The sequence below is a fragment of the Urocampus carinirostris genome, chromosome 4, assembly GCF_059441175.1.
Source record: "Urocampus carinirostris isolate Australia breed hairy pipefish chromosome 4, RoL_Ucar_1.0, whole genome shotgun sequence".
Classification (NCBI taxonomy): Eukaryota; Metazoa; Chordata; class Actinopteri; order Syngnathiformes; family Syngnathidae; genus Urocampus; species Urocampus carinirostris.
Window position 1 is genome coordinate 30,223,500 of NC_142352.1, and position 23,934 is coordinate 30,247,433.

The following is a 23,934-nucleotide window of genomic DNA, read 5'->3' on the forward strand; positions in this document are numbered from 1 at the left end:
TTGTCTGCTTCAAACCTGCATTCAATTGCAGAGAAGTGGAAAGCTGACCTAACTATAAATAGGGCTGCAACAACTAATTGATTAAAAAAAGCATTGACAACTAATTTCATCATTGATTTTTTTTTTTGTGTTGTGCAATTTATGACCCACTAAACATGTTAAATCAATGCAATTTAGAGCACATTGAAGTTTGTTGTGACGTTGGGGGTTGTAGAGCCAGTTTTGTCTGCAAGTGTGCCTCGAGACTGTTTTTGTATTAAAAGGAAGAATCTTACATTTTTTTGGAAATCATTTTTTATTGAATATTGCATAATTACGAACAAAATTGGCATGAAACGGTAAAGCACAACAAAGTTAACAATTTTCAAGGGAACAGAAAGTGCTGCAGAAAAAAAATCAGAAAAGGATAAATAAAAAAAGTAAATGTGAGCTTTTTAACTCAACACAGAGGGCAGGTTCTTAAGCATTTTATATATGCATTACATTGCGTATTGGGAATGTTTATCATATTCAAAGATTTAAGCCTAAAAACAGTCTTGGATAAAAATGTTAAAAAATGGGTTTACATTTTTTGTGTATAAAAAAATTTAAACATGGGCAACTCGGTCAATGTATTTGTTTTTGCTTTTGTTTTGTATGATGCGTCCAAATGTAGTAAGATCTTTGGATAAGGGAGTAGCAAAAGAGTATTTTGCGTATTTGCAGGTGTATAACATACATGTGTATGTATTTTTGTTTATTAGGTTACTTGACAAACCCTTCGATTTTGTATTGTTTATATTATAGAATATTATGTGCACTGTTTTTCTATTAGTTCATCAATATTTAAATCAAGGAAATTAAAAATGTGTTCGTTAAAAATGCGATTCATTGATTGATCGAAAAAATAATCGACCTATTCATCCATTATTAAAATAACCGTTATTTGCAGCCCTAGTAATAAGCAATTGTGTACTACTGTAGGTAAAATCATTGATTACATATTTAACCAAGGTGATCTCCTGTCTTTAAAAAGCATCAGTGTGTTTTATTCTTGACTAATATTGAATTCAACTCTGCGTATATTCATATTCTCAGAGATTGACATGTTCTTAAGACGTAATGTACAAAATCTGAGGAACATGGTGTTAGCAGGTAACAGATCTTCCCATATTTCTTTAATTTTATCTGTGTTGAATGTAGTTTAAAAAAAAAAAATTGCGTCTAAATATGGCTTTGGTCCAATTTTCCAGCTACTGATGATTTATATTATGTAGTCGATTAATAAACACACAATGTGAACGCAATGTGCATTGTATCTCTCGAATTCGAACGAATAGCTGGCATTTCGAAAACCTTGATCGAAATTGCCTAAATTTAATTTCTTTTTCTTTTTTGCGTATTTGTACAACTATATATTTTGAATTAGGTACTTTTTGCAGTTTTAACTCCTTTTATTTGGAAAGCAAAGCACTTAAGCCTTAAAAAAATGAAACTACTTTTGCCATTCAAATTTCATGAAAAAATGAAGAGAAAAATGCAGAGTATTTGCATGTCAAACTTTCTTGTTTTGTTGCCAAATAAATTATTTTAGGTATTGTCTTTAACTCTCTTTTTTTCCCCTTATTGGAACTCTGACACAAAAAGCCAATACTGTAAAATTACAATAATATACCTAAAATGAACTAAATTATCCCCTATCAAACCAAACAATCAAAGAACTGTTACGTAGTTTCCTTCTTAAGACTTTAAGGTAGCATAAACTATTATCATTTTAATCATACCTAATGTGTTAATTACAAACACTACGTATGAACACATTTTTATAATCTGTTTCATCTATCGGAACTATCCAAATCTAAGTGGAGTAATATAAGAGATGACTTTTTAGAATGAATATTATTGCTGATTGTCTGTTGTTCTTACTGTATTTGCCCCTTCTTGTGTCACATATCCCTCCACTTCCCTTAGCCAACGTAAAAAGAAATTGTGAACACAGAGTTCTTCAAAGGTGGAGAGCATTCGAGGTGTCCGTAAAAGCTTGTACCTAGAGCACTTTCTTAATTATGTGTTAACAATGCCCAACTGTGTTCAAAGAACCTTTATCATTTTTTCCCACCGCACCTATCTGCTTTTATCTTTCATCTTAGCAGTTCCGGGACGTGCAACACATTAGGAAGGGGCAAAGGGAGAGGAAGATTGGAGAGTAATTTCAAGCTCATCACCTTGTTTTGTTAGTGTAGCATAAAAATGGTAAAAGTAAGAAAAGGCCTGCTTCAAATACAGTCCCAAAAATAACCCAAACCTCAAAAAGATAACGCTGCAATCATGACTTTAAGCCAGGTGATAGCGGCAGAGACTAACAAATCTTCAAATTCTGCACAGCACCTTCAAACTCAAGCGCATACTTTTTGAAACTTGAAATTTGAGTTGAAGGCCAATGCCCAACTATGGAGTCTTTTTTGCATAACAGTAACCTTATCAGCCCTCTCCCTGGTTCCCTTCCGTTTGCTCTTCCAAGGTGCTGCTACCAAGGTCCTGCTCAGCCCCAGGCTTTGTATTTTGACTTTCCTGTCCATCATGAGATTCTCTACACGGGGCAAGAGGGTCATTGACCATTCCCTCCATCACCAACTCGCTTTCCAGTTCCTCCTGCGTCTCCTCCGCCACACGGCCCACAGTGTCCGGGATAATCTCCACCTCAATGTCCGAGGAGTCCTCGATCTCCTTGAACCAGACGGTCTTTTGCCCTTCCTTCCTCCTTTGCTTGGCCACAGCGGACCTTGAGCTGCAATCGTCACCGTCTCCTCTACCCCTCCTGAACGGTCTGAGCGAGGGGCTCCCTTTGGGGGCATGGTTAGTGATGACCCCACAGGAGTAGCATTTGCGGCTTCGTCTATCTTCGGGCAGGACCCGCCCTCCCGGAAAGGTGCTCCGTCTGGGGAGGACGTTCTTCCAGCGGCCTCGGCTCCCGTCTGCCTCTTTCTGGAAGCCGTCATTGCTGTATTGCAGGGAGTCTCGGTGGTCCCGATTTGGCTGATCGGACATTAGGCAGTCCAAGCACTAGAACCAGACCAGAGATTGCATAATTTGAAAAAGAGTTGAGAAAAAAACAACCTCAATAATGGTTTTTATTATCAAATCTTACACCCCTTAACATGGTTGTAGTTTTTGCACAGACACGGGACGTGTCCTTAACCAAAATGGAGCAATTATTCTTTCGTCCACACCAATATTATCTCATCTCATCTCATCAGCTACACCGCTTATCTTCAGTAGGGTCGCAGGGGTGCTGGAGCCCATCCCAACAATCGTCGGGCAGTGGGCAGGGGACACCCTGAACTGGTTGCCAGCCAATCGCAGGGCACACGGGGACAGACAACTCACTTGCTCATTTACACCTAGGGACAATTTGGACCGACCAATTCACCTGAAATGCATGTTTTTGGAATGTGGGAGGAAACCGGAGTGCCCGGAGGAAACCCACACAAGCACGGGGAGAACATACAAACTCCGCACAGGAAGTCTGGAGCTGGATTTGAACCCACGCAGGAGGTTCCCAAGACATGAACTGTGCCGCACATGCGCTAACCACTGCGCTGCCAAATGCACTGTCCCCACTAATGCAAAAACCAAACCCACACCCTTCATAGTAATCGTCCCAAGTTTAAAGACTTTTGGATTATTCCCATTTCTTCACAAATGAGTAAATGGCACAACATCATATATAATAATAATAAGAATGGAAAATGTATAAATTCATATATTATTTTATATAAACCTTCAGTAAAAAAATTCTCACAACTGTTTTAATGAATCCCATTGTGATTTGGTGATGATGAAATCTAATTGATGTAAATGTATAATTAACAAATGAGTGTGATGATGAAATGCAATTGATGCAAATGTAAAATTAATGAATATTCTTCACAATTAATATCCAAGTCATAATGAACCTCACTTGTGCCTGACTGTTCCAAGGATTTATCCTAGTTTTGTCTTACAAGATAGCTTCTTTACAAAGACGAATAAACGCTGTACAGAAGTATGTAAACAAAATTGAGGACAATTGTGAAAAAGCTTTTTTGTTATTGTTCCCTATGTGTTGGGATCAAAATGTGATACTAGGTTTTGTGAGTGTGCTGGGTCTGGTGGGTCTCTGTGCTGAGTGCTGTTAAACTGGTCTCCCAAGAAGACACAGACGTCCAACTTGACTTTGGCCAATGCTGCGAATAAAGTTTGCTCATCCTGAGCGACACTGGTTGGCATGAGAAAGTGGACTTTAGCTTCCACGTCAAGATGCCATCTTTGTCAACAGCCTCACCAAACAGACAAGACACAGAGAACGCCTTGATATATAGTTTTTTTTTCTTGCCAGAATATGCTTATTTGTCTCAGGTTTTACACATTATCTTGTTGTTAGATAGTAAGAAGGTGAAGGATGGGAATAGAAGTCATCAGAAAAAAATTATATATTGTGATTCAAAAATGTGATCATTTAAAACGGAATCACAAATTATTGTTATAATGATGTGTAGAGCAAATAAGCTAGCTTATTCTTGCAATTTCAAACACCGTTTTCTGATACTCATGATATCAGATATCTGAGAAGACGCCCAATGAGGCATTATCCCATCGAGTGTCACTGGTCCATATAAGAAGAATTGTCTGAGCGATAGCCGCTCTCATTCTTTGCCTGCCTGACTCATGGCACTCCACAGGCGTAGACGTGGCCGTGCGGGCCTGCCCTGCGATCATCCAAAAACGAGACCAAATCTCTCCACAACGACAAGTAAGGTAACGGATTCCAATTTAACTCCATGTTTGCTGGTTCTTGGGAACTAGTGATTCTTTTCTGTACAAGGGAATTTCCCCAAATCGACTAGCATTACAGTGGGAAATTTCCTTTTTGTGCTAGTTACTTCCAGACTTTCAGCAGTCGAAAACTACCATAATCTCCAGTGTTCTGCCACTCCCCCCCTTTTTTGTTTTATTATTGATTCTCTGTGTTGAAAAATTGTGTGTTCGATTTCAGTCATTCATTTAAATTCATTGATTCCATTATTTTTGGGATTAGTAATTCATATCAGAACTCAAAGAATTCAAAGTCATACGTAATCTAATTTCTATCAGTGTAGGAATTTCCAGCATCCTTCAGAGAAATGAAAGGTTTATCATGGAGCACAAGCAACACCTAGAGGCAAATTAATAAAATGATTGCAGTAAAGAATCATTTGTTTCAATCCTAACGATTTTCAAAATTAAAGCTAGAAAAATCCCTACAGATGTAAGATATGATAAATGTTTATATGATTGATAGAAGAAGCATCCAAAGTTATTTTGGAGATGGGTCTCTTATACGCATTTGGCTTCCACCTGTTATTCCTTTTTCTTTTCACGTTATTTGTTGAATTTGTGATGTGATGTTCGTTGCGACATGATTGAAAGGAAAAATAAACCAAAAAACACACATAAACTGACCGCACACATTTTGTTGGAGTTGCCCTTCCAAAAGAGGGAAATCAAGAAGCCAATCACAATGAGACAGAGGACCAGCAAAGCCGCCATGACCAGCCCGAGAAGCGCCATATCACCCGCACGGTAGCCGACGTTGGAAGGTGATGTCAGGTCATCGGCTGCAGACATCGAGACAGTTATTATCAGTTACTCAGAATATACTTCCTGTGTAATTTGTCTTTAAAGTACACTTTTCTTTTTGGATGAAACTAAGTAGGGTCCAGTCATATGCTAAAATGCGGATCACGTGTGAGAGTCACTGCTTTTGCTATTGTCCAATTTCATCGTCTACAATTTTGCAATATAAAGTCCTATAAACAGATAGAACTCCAAGTGGTTCTCAAGCACCTGCCCCTTTGCCCCTCTCTGAAAAAGTGGCCTTCAGAAGGTGTTTTAGTCACAGGCAAAAACAATGAAATATGTTGTATGCTGTTTTTTCACTGAGTACAGGAATCCTCAATTGAACCAGTAAAAAAAACATTGCTATTTTTGTAATGAAAACTAGGAGTGGGAATTTTGGCATTTTGGGATCGATACGATCTAAGTAAATACAGTAAGGTATCAATCAATACTGATCTGACACATTTTGCCTGGAAATGTAATGATCATTGAATAATTGAACCCTTACCCACTTGAGTTAGTTTAGAATTACGAAACTAGGTACAAAGATTTTAAGCACTAAATATGTTTTATATTTTATTAAATGACTGCGATGCAAAATTTAACAGTATAAAGAATATATCGAAATACTTCTATTACAACTGTTTCGGAACAAAAGTCAAACGAGTCGAACCCTAAAAAGGAGCAATGTAACGAAAATACAAATATATCATAGTCAACATGGCAACTATAATACATTCTATTGCACAATTTTTTTAAATATGAAGTCAGTAGCCCAATAAAGTGTAAACACAATTGGATCAAAAATAATTCATTAAGGGCAGCACGGCGGCACAATGGTTAGCGCGTGTGCGGCACAGTTCTGAGGTCGTGAGATGAAACCCCCTGTGTGGAGTTTACATGTTCTCTCCGTGCTTGCATGGGTTTCCTCCGGGCACTCCGGTTTCCTCCCACATTCCAAAAACATGCATGTCAGGTGAATTGGCCGGTCCAAATTGTCCCTTAGGTGTGGATGAGCGAGTGAATTGTCTGTCCCTGTGTGCCCAGCGATTGGCTGGCAACCAGTTCAGGGTGTCCCCTGCCCACTGCCTGAAGATAGCTGAGATGGGCTCCAGCACCCCCGCGACCCTCCTGAGGATAAGCGGTGCAGTTATTGGATGGATGGATGGATGGATGGAGAATTCATTAAAAAAAAAGTTTGATTTAAATGAAAAGCTCAAGAAATTAGCATTTTCTCGACATAACATGAGCCTCACTTAGAGGGCTGACATACAGTGCATCCGGAAAGTATTCACAGCGCTTCACTTTTTCCACATTTTGTTATGTTACAGCCTCATTCCAAATTGTATTAAAATTCAAAATTCTAGACAAAATACTCCATTATGACAATGTGAAAAAGTTTGTTTTTTTTACTTTTTTGAATTTATGAAATATAGAAAACTAAGAAATCACATTTACATAAGTATTCACAGCCTTTGCCATGAAGCTCAAAATTGAGCTCAGGTGCATCCTTTTTTCCACTGATCATCCTTGAGATCTTTCTACAGCTTAATTGGAGTCCACCTGCAGTAAATTCAGTTGATTGGACATGATTTGGAAAGGCACACACCTGTCTATATAAGGTCCCACAGTTGAGTGTGCATGTCAGAGCACAAACACCAAGCATGAAGGCAAAAGAACTGTCTGTAGACCTGCGAGACAGGATTGTCTTGAGGCACAAATCTGGGGAAGGATACAGAAAATTTTTTGCTGCTTTGAAGGTCCCAATGAGCACAGTGACCTCCATTATTCGTAAATGGAAGACATTTGGAACCACCGGGACTCTTCCTAGAGCTGGCCGGCCTTCTAAACTGAGCAATCGGGGAAGAAGGGCCTTAGTCGGGGAGGTGACCAAGAACCCGATGGTCACTCTGTCAGAGCTCCAGCGTTCCTCTGTGGAGAGAGGAGAGCCTTCTAGAAGGACAACCATCTCTGCAGCAATCCACCAATAAGGCCTGTATGGTAGAGTTGCCAGACGAAAGCCACTCCTTAGTAAAAGGAACATGGAAGCCCGTCTGGAATTTGCCAAAAAGCACCTGAATGACTCTCAGACCATGAGAAACAAAATTCTCTGGTCTGATGAGACAAAGATTGAACTCTTTGGTGTGAATGCCAGGCGCCATATTTGGAGGAAACCAGGTACCGCTCATCACCAGGCCAATACCAGTGAAGCATGGTGGTGGCAGCATCATGCTGTGGGTATGTTTTTCAGCAGCAGGAACTGGCAGACTAGTCAGGATAGAAGGAAAAATGAATGCAGCAATATATAGAGATATCCTGGATGAAAACCTGCTCCAGAGCGCTCTTGACCTCAGGCTGGGGCGATGGTTCATTTTTCAGCGGGACAACGACCCAAAGCACTCAGCCAAGATCTCAAAAGATTGGCTTCAGAACCACTCCGTGAATGTCCTGGAGTGGCCCAGCCAGAGTCCAGGCTTGAATCCGATTGAACATCTCTGGAGAGATCTGAAAATGGCTGTGCACAAACATCTCCCATCCAACCTGATTGAGTTTGAGACTTATTGCAAAGAAGAATGGGCAAAACTGCCTAAAGATAGGTGTGCTAAACTTGTGGGATCATATTCAAAAAGACTTGAGGCTGTATTTCCTGCCAAAGGTGGATCAACAAAGTATAAAGCAAAGGCTGTGAATACTTATGTAAATGTGATTTCTTAGTTTTCCATTTTTAATAAGTTCAAAAAAAGTAAAAAAAAAAAAAAACTTTTTCACATTGTCATAATGGAGTATCTTGTGCAGAATTTTGAGATAAGAGATTAAATTAATACAATTTGGAATGAGGCTGTAACATAACTAAATGTGGAAAAAGTGAAGCGCTGTGAATACTTTCCGGATGCTCTGTAACTTTCTGCCATCTTGCTGCAACGGGTAACCCCAAAAACTCAAAAAGGCTTTGCACAAAAATGAAAAGTACAATAGTGTGTTTTGCTCACTTTGAGTCTGTGTAGTTCTTTTTGTCTTTCTTGTGCTTTGAAGCACTTGTTTACAGTCGCACTGTACAATAGAGCAACATCTAGTGATTAAATATTACACATTGTCCCTTTAATGACAGCTGTAGATGTCTTTTCATTACCCTCAATTTTTGCGCAAAATAAGATTTGTGATAAAGCAAACTGGTTTTGGAATATCTTGTCTATCGCAAGAAGTTTGTGATAGTGTTGGGATCCAGCACACCACTCTCCTCCAGAGGGTGCCAACAGGCAGACAGACTGGAGGAACCTGTTGATCACTACACTCACATGACTCTAATCAGAAGAGGGGGATTTAAGGACTGTGTCGACAGCAGATGCTGTTGAATTGTCGGTTGCCTTTTTGATTGTTCTGCTTGCGTATGTTTTTCGACCCAATGTTTCCGTCTGTCTAACAGATCCTGGATGTCCTGAACTAGCCAGCCATGAGTTTTTGTTTTTGTAACTTTTTGTAACTGTTTTTTTTTTGTTGTTTATCGTTTTCTCCATTCCTTCCAGGTGCAGAGCAGTTTTTGTTACCTTTGCCTAACATGTTAAAAAACTTTTTTATTATTATTGGAAATAGTTTTTTTGCAATTCCAGCCATCATGTGACCCAATCCAGTGACGGGTATGTGTTACGATTAGCAGTCATATAAATATTTAATTGAATATTGATGGGATAACAACACCTAAAATGTGGCAATACCTGAATAAATACATATCCATTCATAACCTGCAGTCCTCTTGCTTTTGGGAACATGCTCGAGGCGTCACTGTGCCGAAATAAGATATCTTCTGCTTTTTTCTTTTTTTTTAAGTCTCAATGTCATACCATCCTGTACCTTCAGAGAACCATTAATATTGCCAAACTTCCCTTTTAAGGACTGTCTGACTCAATTTTAAAACCCTTCATTGCCTTTGAACGCTTGACTCTGTGCTAGTAGTTAAAATAGAATTGTCTTCATTGTTGTTGATGACATTGTAGTGAATAATGTTTGCAGTGACAATAGACATGGCAGTCCAGGATAAAGACAGAATAAAAACTTAAGAGAGAAAAATAGCATAAAAGAATGCTAGGATAAATACTCAAAGCAATAAACCAGGCGGTGAAGTTCCTACCGTCTATAACCTGAACAGAGAGGGCAGCAGTACCGAACTCTCCTGTCGTTGAGTCCACAGCTCTGAGCTTATTCCCCAAAAAAGGAGGGTGGGGAAGAGAACACATTCACAGCACAGAAGACATTTGAAAATATGTTTGGAAGTCTTTAAACTTGTCAAGAATAATAATCACTTGTAAAGCAAATGACTCGGTCTTGACGAGTCTCTTCAGGATGACAAAACCGTCTGAAGTCACGTTGACATAACTGCTGTACTGGACTTCATATTTGATATCTGGATTCACACCCTGGAACAATAATAAAAACAAAAATTGAAGAGAAAGTCGATACAATAAAATACAACCCCAAAACGTTACTATATAATCATACAAAGTTCTATAGCTTACATCCCAAATGGCTTCAGTGTTGGAAGTAACAGGTTACAAAGGAACGTATCACTGGTTACTTTTCTGGATAACGTACTGGAATGCGTATTTAAAAAATTGTTGTAACTCCACTGATGTTACAATGAAAGTTAGGAACTATGTTACAGATGATATAGAACATGGTGCCTACTCTCCTACTTTTTAAAAGCAGATCGTGAATAACAATTACTTTTGTTCTCTGATGTTTCATGCTTTGCTCACGCATTGGAATAAAACCTTCACTCTGCCAGCGACAAAATGCTATATATAACGTCCGAGAAGATTGGGCAGTTTTATATCAAACTATGAAATACAACTGATTACAGTTAAAGTATAACAAATACGTTGTTCAATTTTTTAGGCAATATTAGATAGTATTTTTCTTGATTTTTTTTTTTATTCAGTTTTCTTGTTTCACTATTTCTATTTGATTCTTGCAGCTCTTCACTTGAAGAAGTCTACCTAATATATTGAGCAAAAAAAAAAGAAGATAAATACTGGTAAATAGAGTGAAACCTCAAAAATAAATTCAAAACCATTGTAAAAAGAAAAGTAATATATATATTTTTTTAATATTGGACCCTTGCAAAGGAGATTGCATAGGATGCCAGTTTGTTATCTTGATTATTATGCCTCACTATTCTTCGTTATTTGGGTAATCATGCACTTTTTACGCCATTGTCACTATTGACCAATAAAGTTGCTGTTTGTTGATCCTTTAGGAACTGCTTTTTGTAACCTAGGTGATTTGATAAAAAGAAAGGGCTCAGGGGGGTGGGGCTTTTAGAACAGGTTGGGATTTCTTATCTGAGGGTTTTCTTAGACACAACTCCTGTTGTTCTGGAATGCCAGTTCGGTATTTTGACTGTTATTGCACACTGTTGTTCATTGATTTGACTATTATGAACTGTTTACATCATTTTCACTTAGGGCCAATAACACCCTTAATATTTGTTAGAAATCAAGGTCTCAGTGTAGGACATTTAAAACATTTGTTATCTTATCGGAGGTTTGAGCTCCGCTGTTCTTCTCTGCTTATTTTGAGTATCTATTAAACTGTAAACTTAACAATGATATACCAACACAAGATTGTATTATTATTATCATGTATTATAATTTTTAAATGGATTATTAGAATTAAATACCATCATCATTTTTATCGTTATTGTTATTATCAAGATCCTATTCAGGTTATTGACTGGAAGGGTTGAAAATACTAATCGGTATAAACCAGGCGTGGCCAACACTGTCTTTGAGAGCTGCATGTACTACATGTTTTGGAGGTTTCTCTTCTCCAACTCAGGTGATGCAAATTTTTTTGGGGAGCTTAACATCATTGGAATAATCTGTATTGCAGCAGAGGAACTTCAAAAACATGCAGGACATGCAGCTCTGAAGGACCGGGTTGGCCACTACCGGTTTTAAATTAAACCCACAATTTAGAAGTAAAGACCTTACACTGGCAAAGTCGTCGTCTCTGGCTCGGACCCGAAAGGGTCTATTGCTGCCACGGTCTCGGAGGATCATGCTTTCAGGGACAGAATTGCTGTAGATGAAGCCGTCGTAACGCTCTTTCTCGAATTGAGGAGGGTTTCTACTCTTCTTTGTCACATCGAACATAACCTGAGTGATGGCAAACTGATCCCTGTTGGTCACTTGTGATGCCTGCGGGAATTGGAATTGAATACTAGAACTACTATCAACAGCAAGAAGGAAAATCAAACATGGTCATTTTACCAGAACAGTGAGTGTTATCGGGCCCACAATGTCTGCAGCTTTAGTCATGCTGATGTTGCCTGTATCTTCATCTATCTGGAATAGATTTCCGTCGTTCCCTGAAATTAGCCGCAAGCAACATGGATAGTATCAATGTAAACATTTACCAAACTAAATCACTGCATACTAGCCCCATGTGAAAATTAAATACGGCCATATATTATCTTTGTTTTCCCCATGTATAGCCAGGTTATCGGATTGCAGACTGAATTGGTAAATACAATAAAAATCAAATTGATTTCTTTTTCAGGCCAATAATCAAAAAGGTTGGCCACCCCTGTCATATAGCCCTAACGAGAATCAAGTCAAAATGTTAGATATCAGTGTTTCTCCTATTTACAGAAACAAAAATCTGAAATAAAAAGCCAATATCCACCTCTTAAAATCCGGTAGCTGATCTGTTCACTCCTGTTTTTGTCTCCGTCTTTTGCAAAAACCGGACCAGGTTCCAGCATCAGAGGGCCTTCCTGCGGATCCAAACCATATTGTCCTTGGATTTCTTAAGATAAATATTGTAGATGTGTTCAGGGTTGGGAGGTTACTTTTTAAACGCAATCCTATACAGTTACTAGTTACCTCTTAAAAAAATGTAACATACCGGTAATCCCAATACCATAATTTGACAGTAATTTATTTATTTAAATATGCTGATAAAATAGACAATAAAAGTAATATTAAAAAATTACTAAATTCTGCTTTAGGTAAATGATCAAGGTAACCTTAAAAAATAATTGGAGGAAACCAAGGACAGGTAGTTGCTTGGAGTCCGACAAAAAGAATCTAATCAACGCTGTATAGTTTATCAATCAAAAATAAAACCTTCTCTTTCACATGGCCGACAAGATATGCTCTGTTCTAGATCACAATAAAAGCTAATCAATACAGTGATCGTGTAGTGGATTTTGAACAACAATTGACTGCAAATTTCAAAAAGAAGATAATCAATCAAATTTACTAAATGTCCCTGCTATGATAAAGACAAATGACCATTTTCGTGTGATGTCATGCGCATACCCAGTAATAGACAGTCGGCCCTACTGGTTGGGTTTGATTTTATCACGGGTCCGCAGTAATTTTGTTGGATGTCCAAATGAAAGAGGAATATGTAAGACATTGTTTTTTGTGACTTTACTGTTTACTTGTAAGTACTTATCAAAACTTTTTTGCGTACACAAAAGTTTGTCTTCGTACACAATCCAGGCATACATGTGCATTTCATCTCTACACTCAACAGGCGCTTGTGGACATCGGTTACCAACTTCGCGACAACATCAACGCCTAATTGGCAAAACCACCAGGTGACCCGTGGATTGTTATCAGGTCTGGGAAAGATATGGAGGCAGTGTCGGTAGAGGAAGCAAAAGCTAAAAACTCTCTCAACTACAAGCATTGTTAAGCCTGTATCTCACCACCAGCAGATCCATTAACTTATGAAACGGTTAATGACAATAAAAACGATTTATTCAGTACTTCATTTATTCGTACTGTTACCTGATGAGTGGAGGCCAGAGCGAGATCCTCACTTGCAATGCGCCCTTTGGGTGATAGTGGACGCACGTCATAAACCCTGAGCGAAAATATTGGGCCCTTTCTCGGACCAAATTAGCTCCAAAGAAGGCCCCGATAGTTAATGAAGGCCTCATTATAAGGAGTGCACCCTTATCCAGTGAGTGGAGCCTCCAATGGAGGCAATGCAATAGCCCGGACCGGCTAAAACCCCTTGTCCATGATAATGCTCCGTTCACCAGCTGAAATTAGTCTCAGAGATCGCATTATTTTAGCCCCAACTCCACACGCTTTTTCTAGCGTGCATGAATCTTGTTTGCACATAAGTAAACATTCGTTGTCAGAATTTAGCCTAGAATGTTTAATGACAGCCAAACTAGACCCCTGATTTCCATATTTTTAATGTCAATTAAAATTATATTGAGGTAAACATACCGGTTTACACCCAACCAGTGTCGCAGCCACTACTTGGGTTGCCCAGATATTGTCGCGTGACTAGGAACAAGCAATTAAATTCAATTAAATACGCACACGCATAAACAGCCTCACGAAACTGCACGCTCAAGCAAATTCAACAAAATTACTGCAAAATTAATAAAATACAGGCAAAAGGAAAAGCGCTTTCCTGCAACACAGTGTGACAAACATGCAATCTGTAGAATCTGTGCAACAGATAGGCAACTAGGATCCGCTCACACGTCGTGTCTAATCTCATCTCTTCGAGTCTCAAGTGTTAATAATTGAAATTCTGATAGACACAATTCGTTTATCGGCACATTCTGCATATGTAGATCTACTTTTAAATACAATTGTAACCTGCTAAGCAATCCTTATTTTAAAGAAATACTAAATACCTGTTATCCGACGAGGTATTTTCTTCTGTAACTGTAATGGAATACGGTTACTTTTTTTTGTATCCTAATTATATAACGCCGTTACATGTATTTTGTTATTCCCCAAGCTTGGATGTGATGTCAGTAAAACCAACATATTGGTGACATACGGGTTTAATTAAAGTTGAAATGTTTCTTCAGCATGTGGGTGTGAAAACAAGGTGATAGGGGAAGATGCATGTGTGAAGTTACCTTGGCACGTTTTATATTTGGAAAGGAAAATGAGCAGTTTGAAAATATGTCGTCATGGCGAGGACTCACTTCCTTTTCAGTCAGGTTGACTTTGCCTCGATAGCCGGTGCTCACACACAGTTTAGCAAGGCCCAGATTAGTTCTTAAGCAAGGCTGGAACCAGGGCGGCCGGTTGTCCACGTCTTTGATGTGCACTGTGATGGTCGCCACGGATGTGAAAAATGGTTCATTGGAGGCTGAGCCATTGAAGGTGTCCTGTCGTGTTTTGGAAATAAAATTCACCAAAAAGGTAGACATCATGGCAATGTTTTTGACGTACTACTCTTTACCTGTACATGTAGAACCAGTGAGATTTTCTGAACAACATCATAGTCGATAACACTTTTAATGAGCAGCTTGGGTGTGTTGATGTTCTCCAGACGAAAGTATTTATCCTAAGTAAAAAGAAATAGAAAATAGCATTGGGTGATGACCAGAGAAACATACATATAAGATAAAGCTAGGGTTTTAAAACCCTTTAGCTGACGAGGAACAGAATAGAATAGAATAGAATAGAATAGTTTTGTTGTCATTGATATAAACATTGAGAATCATTGTGTGCTATGAGATTAGACACGGCACTCCAGGGTAAACGTGTAATAAAGACGTCAATGAGAAAATAAGCTAAAAGACTGTCGGGATAAATATCTATTTATCTATCTATCTATCTATCTATCTATCTATCTATCTATCTATCTATCTATCTATCTATCTATCTATCTATCTATCTATCTATCTATCTATCTCTTGAGATAGATAGATAGATGGATAGAGAGAGAGAGAGAGAGAGAGAGAGAGAGAGAGAGAGAGAGAGAGAGAGAGAGAGAGAGAGAGAGAGAGAGAGAGAGAGAGAGAGAGAGAGAGAGAGAGAGAGAGAGAGAGAGAGAGTTGACATTCTTTTACTGATTTGGGCCGCCTGTGAACGGAAAATCTGGATCCGGCCCCAGAACCAAACTGAGTTTACATCCCTGCTATATTGAGCTGACTGCTTAGCATTTGCCTCTCTGTTTTGGAGGTCCTAGGTTCAATTCCAGTTACTGGCCCACCTGAGCAAGGTTTAAATGTTGAGTGGTGACTCCTTATTGTCCATAAGTATGAATTTTATTTGTGATTGTGTGTGTAGATGATTGTTTGCCTGTGATTGGCCGGCAATCAGTTCAGGGGTGCCCCCTGCCCAATGCTTGATGTCAGCTAGGATGGGCTCAAGCAATCCCATGACCCTAGTGAGGATAAGCGGTTTGGAAAATGAATAAATAAGTTAATCAAGTTTTGCTTTAAATTTAAATTTTTACTTTTTATTGAAATGGCAAGAGCTATAGCACCACCTAATGATGATTTTATATCGATACAGCACGACTGTTAGCACTTCTTGAGACAGGAAAGCACACAATATATTTCATTACAGTCTTACCATGGCAGATTCTAGGCGATAAAATAGTGGTTCTGAGTCAACATCTGATGCCTCTATATGTCCAACACTGGAATTGACGGGAGTCAGCTGTGAAGTCCAAAAAGTCAAAAATTGACAATCTTATTTAATATTAGAGGAATGGTAAATGAAATATGGTAAAAGAGCTGCACAGCTCACCTCATTTACTTCCAGAATGTAGTTTGCCTGAGCAAAGTTTGGGGGATTGTCATTGATATTTTCCACCAATACTTCGACGGATTCATTGACCTTATTGAGTGCAAAATAAGGATTAATTCCTAAAGTATAGGAGTCATTTGTATGAGGCAACTTTGTACTCACCGATTTGGAGCCTGGTTTGCTGCATTGTATCCAAACCACCAGAGCTGCTTTGCTGGGTGAAGCCTACCAAACATTTGTCATATGATGTAATAATTCAAAGTGAATATCTACAGGACAGTCTCAGAAAAGTAGAATTTTGTTATGACGTTCGTTATTTTCTCTAAAAATTTCATACATCCTGGAAATCATGACATATCAACTAAAATATTGCAAGTCTTTTGTTGTTTTGTTTTGCTGATTATGGCAAAAACTTAAAGTCACCATCTCAAAATATTAAAATTTCATGAAAATAATTGAAGGCTGTAAGTCATCATAAGCATTAATACAATAATAAAATGCTTGCAATAGTTTAGTTGATTTGTAATGAATCCAGTACGTAGGAGTTTCTGTTTTTTTCATTGCATTAAAGAACATGAATAACTTCATCATCATATTCTAATTTTCTGACACAGTCCTGTATTGAGGTCTAAAACGCATCAAAGGGACAGTGTGTATTATTTAGCACATCCTAGTGTTAAAAAACCCCACTTTATTTAAATGATTACTGATTTAAATAATAGGCCAAAATACATAAACTATCGGGCACCACGGCGGCGCAGTGGTTAGCGCATGTACGTGTAGTTTGTATGTTCTCCCCATGCTTGCGTGGGCTTCCTCCGGGCACTCCGGTTTCCTCCCACATTCCAAAAACATGCATTTCAGGCTGAATTGGCCGGTCCAAATTGTCCCTAGGTGTGAATGAGCGAGTGAGTTGTCTGTCCCTGTGTGCCCTGCGATTGGCTGGCAACCATTTCAGGGTGTCCCCTGCCCACTGCCCGAAGATTTCTGGGATGGGCTCCAGCACCCCCGCGACCCTCCTGAGGATAAGCGGTGTTGCTAACGAGACGAGAGACATTAACTATCATATTAACCTGACTTAAAAAATGTTTGTAAGTAAAGAAATGATGGTATTTGTTTTACATAAATCGAGCCTCACCTAAAGGGTGCTGACATAATTGTCTGCCATTTTGCTGCTAGGGATACCCAAAAACCTCAAAACGGCTGGGCAAAAAACGAAAAGTAAAATGGTGTGTTTTTATCACTTTGAGTCTCTTTAGTTGTATTGATAATTGTGTTTGTTAGCACTCTTTATGGTTGCACTACACCTAAAGCAACATCTAGTGGTCAAGTAATATACAGTACACTGTTTATTTGAGCTAAAACAAAATAAAACATAAAACTAATGCCAGGAATAAATTCTTAAAGGGACATTATAAAATATTTTTAATTTATTAAAAAAATATATTCATTTAAGTAATAAGCCAAAATACATGAACTATCATATAAACTAGCTTTTTTTTAATACTCGAAGGTCAAATAGTAGTAACTGACATGATTGTCTGCCATCTTGGTGCTAAGGGTACCCACAAAATTGAAAACCTTGTGAAAAGCTGGGCAAAGAAATTATACGAAAAATTATACGGTTTGGTCACTTTGAGTCTCCACAGATTGTACTCTACCTTGTGCTTTTTAGCATTCATTTTTGGCTGAACTACACTATGTAGTGGACAAATATTACACACTGTTCCTTTAAGTCAAGTTACAATCTTCAGTATGTCTATGAAAATCACAAGCCATGTTGATAAACAACAATAATAGGTGGAAAAAGACAACATATCTGCATACAACTACAACATATAATCCTAAATTAATTTTGTTTAATTACCTCGTAGTCCAGTTCCTTCTTTACCATCAGTGTTTTGCCTTTCAAGTAAAACATTTCTTCGGGGTTCACCACTACAATCAAAGTTACGTCATTACCAGAGTTTATTTTCACCACTTGGAGGTCAGCAGTGCTGTTCTCTGGGATAGGCACAGGCCCTGCTGGCACCGTGCAAACTGTAAAAAGTGTGAAGTCAAGTTAAGTCATGTTGAGGAGCAGTTTCGTCCATTGGCAGATGCAGTAGAGTGTCCTCTGCATAGCCATGGAAACTAATATTATAATTGCAAAAGATATCCATTGACAAATGTAATATCACCCAGAATAACTAAATCTAATAAATGAATCTAAGTGTCAAATTGGAGGACCAAGTATTGAGCCCTGCGGAACACCAACGGTAACACTGAAAGGCTCAGAGGTCACATCACCGTATCTAAACCAATGCGTTCTATCCGAGAGGTTGGATCTGAACCATGACAGGATACTTCCTGAGAGACCCTTTCATATTCCCAGCTGATCCAGTAAGATACTGAGGACCACAGTTTCAACCAGCGACAGTGAAGATTTAATTTTATGCACAAGAGCTGCAAAGTGTGGATACCATTCGACCATTTTTCAGCATACCGGTGAATTATTTCATACACTGCGCAGCTTTCGAAGTCCGTTTTAGTTCACAGAATTTATCATTTTTGTAAAATGGTAAACCTGTTATTAAGCTTTTTTTGCTGACATGGATTTGAATGTTGGGTATATAACATTTTTTTTTAAATCTTTCTACTTATTTGATATTTGGCCCTCAAAAACATCCTGATAATTTGGGTTTAGAGAGACCTCGCGACTTCGTGCTTCCATTATTGCTGGTTCACTGATTTGTAGATTTTCATTGTTCTGCATTCTGATTAGGTAAATAGAGGAAGATGTTTCCTACCGCCAACAAAAGTGGACCTCTCCACCTGCTAAACCTGCTCAGGAGCCACATGTGGTTCTTTGACACTTTTTCCAAATTGTTTGATTCCACTATGACGGAACCAAAAGGTAAATGCAGGTTTCCATAGCTGCCACCTAACAGCGGCAAAGTATCATATAAAATTAAGTGGATCGGGTCCTTAATTCATGAAATGCAATAAAACAGCAAACTTCCATCCATCCATCCGCTATCTGCACCCTTTATCCTGAGCAGGGTCGCGACTTTGGGCAGTGGGCAGGGGACACCCTGAACTGGTTGCCGGCCAATCGCAGGGCACACAGGGACAGACAATTCGCTCGCTCATTCACACCTAGGGACAATTTGGACCGGCCAATTTACCTGACATTCATATTTTTGGAATGTAGAAGGAAACCGGAGTGCCCGGAGGAAACCCACGCAAGCACAGGGAGAACATACAAACTCCACACAGTAAGGTTCGATCTCATGACCTCAGAACTGTGCCGCAGATGCGCTAAACACTCAGCTGCTTATTTTTGAAATTGTAATTTGACAGTACAGAAGTTATTTGTAAAAAGAAAAAAAAAGAAAAAAAACTTCATCTAGTATAGTCTGTAAATTGGGTTCGTTTTCGAGAAATAAATGAAAATATATGAAGGTTTCTACTTTGCTGATTTTCACGTTTTGTGAGGGGTTATGCCCCCATTAACCGCCATAACCGAGGGATTGCACGAAATTAGTGAACATTTTGAACAAAATTTAAATATTTTGAATGGGCGGCAGTGAAACTAATACGTTTGTTCTGCTCTGCTAATTGCACGTCCGCCTCACATTTCAGAGGTCTCAGGTTCAATTCAAGCTACAGGGCTCTTTGTCTGGAGTTTGCATCTTCTCCCTATGGCCTCGGGAGCTCCGGTTGTCTCCCACATTCCCAAAAAAACATGGGTAGGATGTGTCCCTCGTTAAGATAAGCAATTTGGAAAATGAATGAATGTGATTTTGGTGTGATGTTAGGACATTTAAATGTATACATGTCCCCACAGTCGATGTATGCTCTTTTTTATTATCAATGTTGGTATTGTTGTTGATATTATTATACATTTTATAATTGTTGTTATCCATTGATCCATTTTCTGAACCGCTTATCCTTGTAGGGTTTTGGGGAGATGTAGCCCATCCAAGCCCACTTTGGGCAGTGGGCTGGGGACACCCTGAACTGGTTGCCAGCCAGTCACGAGCCACACAGAGACAGACAATCATTCACTCGCTCGTTCACACCTAAGGATAATTTGGAGTCACCAATAACCTGACATGCATGTTTTTGGAATTCGGAAGGAAACTGGAGTGCCCAGAGGAAACCCACGCAGGCACGGGGACAACATGCAAACTCCGCACAGAAAGGCTGGTAGCTGGATTTGATCCCATGACCACAGAACTGTGCCGAGGACATGCTAACCACTCAGCCGCCATGCCGCCTTGTTGTTATTATTGTTATTCTTTTTAATGTTTATTATTATTTTAGAAAGGCAGCACGGTGCCGTAGTGGTTAGCACGTGTGCGGCACAGTTCTGAGGTCATGGGTTCAAATCCAGCTTCGAACCTTCCTGTGCAGAGTTTGCATGTTCTCCCAGTGCTTGCGTGGGTTTCCTCTGGGCGCTCCAGTTTCCTTCCAAAAACATGCATGTCAGGTTAATTGGCCGGTCCAAATTGTCCCTAAGTGTGAATGAGCGAGCGAATTGTCTGTCCCCTGTGTGCCCCGCGACTGGCTGGCAACCAGTTCAGGATGTCCCCTGCCCACTGCCCGAAGATAGCTGAGATGGGCTCCAGCACCCCCGCGACCCTACTGAGGATAAGTGGTGCAGATAATGGATGGATAGATGGATTATTTTAGAATGAGTAAAAACATGTTTAATGCCGCACTGAGGTAGGAAAGTTAAAATTTTTAGGGTGGATCTGCTTTGTAATCCAGGATATTTATTTTAAAAAAAAGGCACAGGGAAGGGTCTTTTTAGACAGATTAAGGTTTCTTATCTGAGGTTTGGGCTCTCCTCTGTTCTCTTTGCAAGTTCAAAATTCATTGATGTATTCTCCCTTTATTTTAAGTCTCTACTAAACTATAATCCGATCAGAATTGTTGTATGAAATAAAATACTTTTTAGACAACTTATACCAGGCATAGGGCAGCAAGGCAGCGCAGTGGTTAGTGCGTGTACGGCACAGTTCTGAGGTCATGAGATCGAACCTCCTGTGTGGAGTTTGCATGTTCTCCCCGTGCTTGCGTGGGTTTCCTCCGGGCCCTCCAGCTTCATCCCACATTCCAAAAAAATGCATGTCAGGTTAATTGGCCGGTCCAAATTGTACCTATGTGTGAATGAGCGAGCAAACTCTGTCCCTGTGTGCCCTGCGATTGGGTGGCAACCAGTTCAGGGTGTCCCCTGCCCACTGCCCGATGACAGCTGAGATGGGCTCCAGCACCCCTGCGACCATAGTGAGGATAAGCGGTGCAGATAATGGATGCATACCAGGCATGTCAAACTCAGTTTGGCTCGGGGCCGGATCCAGACCTAATGTTCTCAGGCTGGCCGGATCAGTAAAAAGATGTCGACAGAAAATGTTAAGCTTCGTTTATCAGTCAGCTACATGAACAATTAGAACCACGGATGATGAGGGATGCTTTTTGAGCACATTCATTTACAATCAATGAAATGTATATATATATATATATATATATATATATATATATATATATATATATATATATATATATATATATATATATATATATATATATATGATTGGCATTAATTGTGTTAAGAATGTGTTTGTTTTGACCGTTTAGTAAATGCAGCGTTACATCTGAACCAACTCACCATAAACTTCACAAACATAAACAAACTTAAGTGGGAGCATCAGATGAAACTACGAGGCTGGGCCTAATGAACCTGAGAAAATACTGCACCTTTACTCCCCTCTATTGGTGGGGAGGAGCGTTTGGTTTTTATTTATTGAAAAAAATCAAAACTTTGGATATAAATAAGCCATAGACTTGCTTTTTGACATACACAGAAATTATCCAATGGGACAGATGTTTCACATACCTGACTAAAACCAATAAGGGGATAGTCCATCACATGTGTCATGTTTTTTTAAACAGTTGCTTTCAAGACATAAGATTATTCCATGTACAATCTTATTAGAAAAAACACATCATTTAAGGGGATTTAAATGTTTTCATTTAAGATGGTTGGTCTTAAAATGTAATATCGCACGTACCCTCCACAGTGCTTTCATTTATTCTTACTCGTAATGCGTAATGGTCACTCTATAGCCTGCAAAACACAGATTTTTTTGACAGTGACAGAAATAATCTGCTTCAAATTGTGCAATTGTTTTTAAATTGGGTATCCACAAGATTTAACGATAAAAGCTAAAAATTCAAATGGCTGTATTCTTAAAAGAATCAAACTCCAATCATGTGAAGATGTCTGATAATCTACAATAAAACTCTGCTGGAGAATGTGATGGCTTTTTCCATTAACTGTCCTATACTCTATCTTATTTATTTTCAGATGCCCACAAATCTGAAGAGAATTGTCAGGATGCATGAGCAGCAAACCCTGACTATCTGTGTCAGCAATGTCCTCCTGGAGCAACAGATTAAGTCCTCAATCGTGAAAAAAAACGACACTTACGTCTTTGAGCCATGCTGAACGTACAAAAGAAGAAAGCGACGAAATATCCAAAGATGCCAAGCGCGGGTCCGCGCTTCCATTTTTGATCCATGTCCTGATTTGTGGCACAACAACACATGAAGACCTGAGGAGGATGAGGAGTCCCTGGTACCAGCTGGTACTCCACATAATGCCCTTTCTGTGCTGCCTGACGAGTGGGAGTCCACTACACTTGCTACGTTTGTGACTTCATCTTATGGGCATGGATGGCGTGAAGCGGCTGCCAACAGAGGCCTCGGAGCCTCCCACAAAATACTTGCATCTATTTTACATGCCCGCGCGACTGTAATGCAGTGGCATTCTTGTGGCAGAGAACAAGAGGAATGTGAATGGTGAGAAGTGTTTCTTCAAGATTGTAAGCATTATAGTCACATTCTGTAGTACTGCACCATGCCACACAATGGCGACTCTTTGTTGTGTCGTGACTCAGGGACACTTCTCCCGGCACCTTCTCAGTTCCTATTCCGCTTTTGACCATTAGACTGCAAGAACATAAAGGTGGGGTGCCTCGTTTGAATTGTCTTTAAAAAGTTAAAGGTAGAATATTTTCTCCATTAGATAAACATGCCCAAATAAGTTCAAAGAATTTTAATAATCTTTTTTCCACAGCACCTATCTGTTTTTATGTTACTCTCAGCGCCGCTGTTTCGGGACTAGCAACACATTAAGAATCATGAAAGATGGGAGGAGGAAAACGGGTGGATTGTGATTTATTTTTTGTTAGTGTAGCCTGAAAATGGTAAAAGAAAAAGCCCTGTTTCAAATGTAGTCCAAACACCAACCTAAACCCCAGAAAAGATGAAAAAAGAAGAGTTTATTAGTGTTTGCAACAATCTTTGGTCTGTGCAGCCCTTTGAGACTCCTTGTGATCAAGGGCTATACAAATAAACATGACTTGACTTGACTTGAGGAATGAGCTGACTGAGACTGCGATCATGACTTTAAGCCAGAAGATGGGGGAAGAGAGAAGCAAAATCTGAAGTTGCAGACAACACCTTTAAAATATGTATTTGCTCGGCCTCGTAAGTGTGTGTGTAGACTTCGATAGTGCCACTTTACAAGAATGATCGGATGTACTCGGTCCGGTAAGGGGTAAGATAGCTGTCGATGAGGCCTATCCACAAAAGGATCATTCGTACCTAAAATCAAAGCTGGAAGGATTGTATCAAAGTAGCAGGACATCTGTGGTGCATTCAATTAGTTTCAACTTCATTCTTTCAATACATTCATTATTTTAACAAGTTATCTCAAGCTTTAAAGCTATTAAAGAATTGTCAG

General features: G+C 39.2%; 1 protein-coding gene across 1 annotated transcript; it reads right to left on the reverse strand.

The window, feature by feature from the left end:
• Nucleotides 1–216: 216 nt before the first annotated feature.
• Nucleotides 217–22,774, reverse strand: cdhr5a (cadherin-related family member 5a). The gene is made up of 14 exons (XM_088334128.1): nucleotides 22,618–22,774; nucleotides 18,007–18,179; nucleotides 16,302–16,364; nucleotides 16,140–16,229; nucleotides 15,963–16,049; nucleotides 14,842–14,946; nucleotides 14,582–14,767; nucleotides 12,298–12,388; nucleotides 11,883–11,980; nucleotides 11,604–11,810; nucleotides 9,915–10,028; nucleotides 9,743–9,809; nucleotides 5,461–5,615; nucleotides 217–3,042 (listed from the first exon to the last, which is right to left on the reverse strand). The coding sequence occupies exons 1-14, from the start codon at nucleotides 22,733–22,735 to the stop codon at nucleotides 2,461–2,463; spliced, it is 2,136 nt and encodes a 711-aa protein (XP_088190254.1). The 5' UTR covers nucleotides 22,736–22,774; the 3' UTR covers nucleotides 217–2,460.
• Nucleotides 22,775–23,934: the final 1,160 nt, after the last annotated feature.

What these genes read in the sequence shown, in the direction of transcription:
- cdhr5a (XM_088334128.1), bottom strand. Translation starts at nt 22,735, where the DNA reads ATGTGTTGTTGTGCCACAAATCAGGACATGGATCAAAAATGGAAGCGC. An exon ending in AGAAGGAACTGGACTACGAG is followed by an intron (nt 16,365 to 18,006) that starts GTAATTAAACAA and finishes AATGTTTGGTAG; the next exon opens with GCTTCACCCAGCAAAGCAGC. An exon ending in CCGAGTCATTTGCTTTACAA is followed by an intron (nt 9,810 to 9,914) that starts GTGATTATTATT and finishes TTGGGGAATAAG; the next exon opens with CTCAGAGCTGTGGACTCAAC.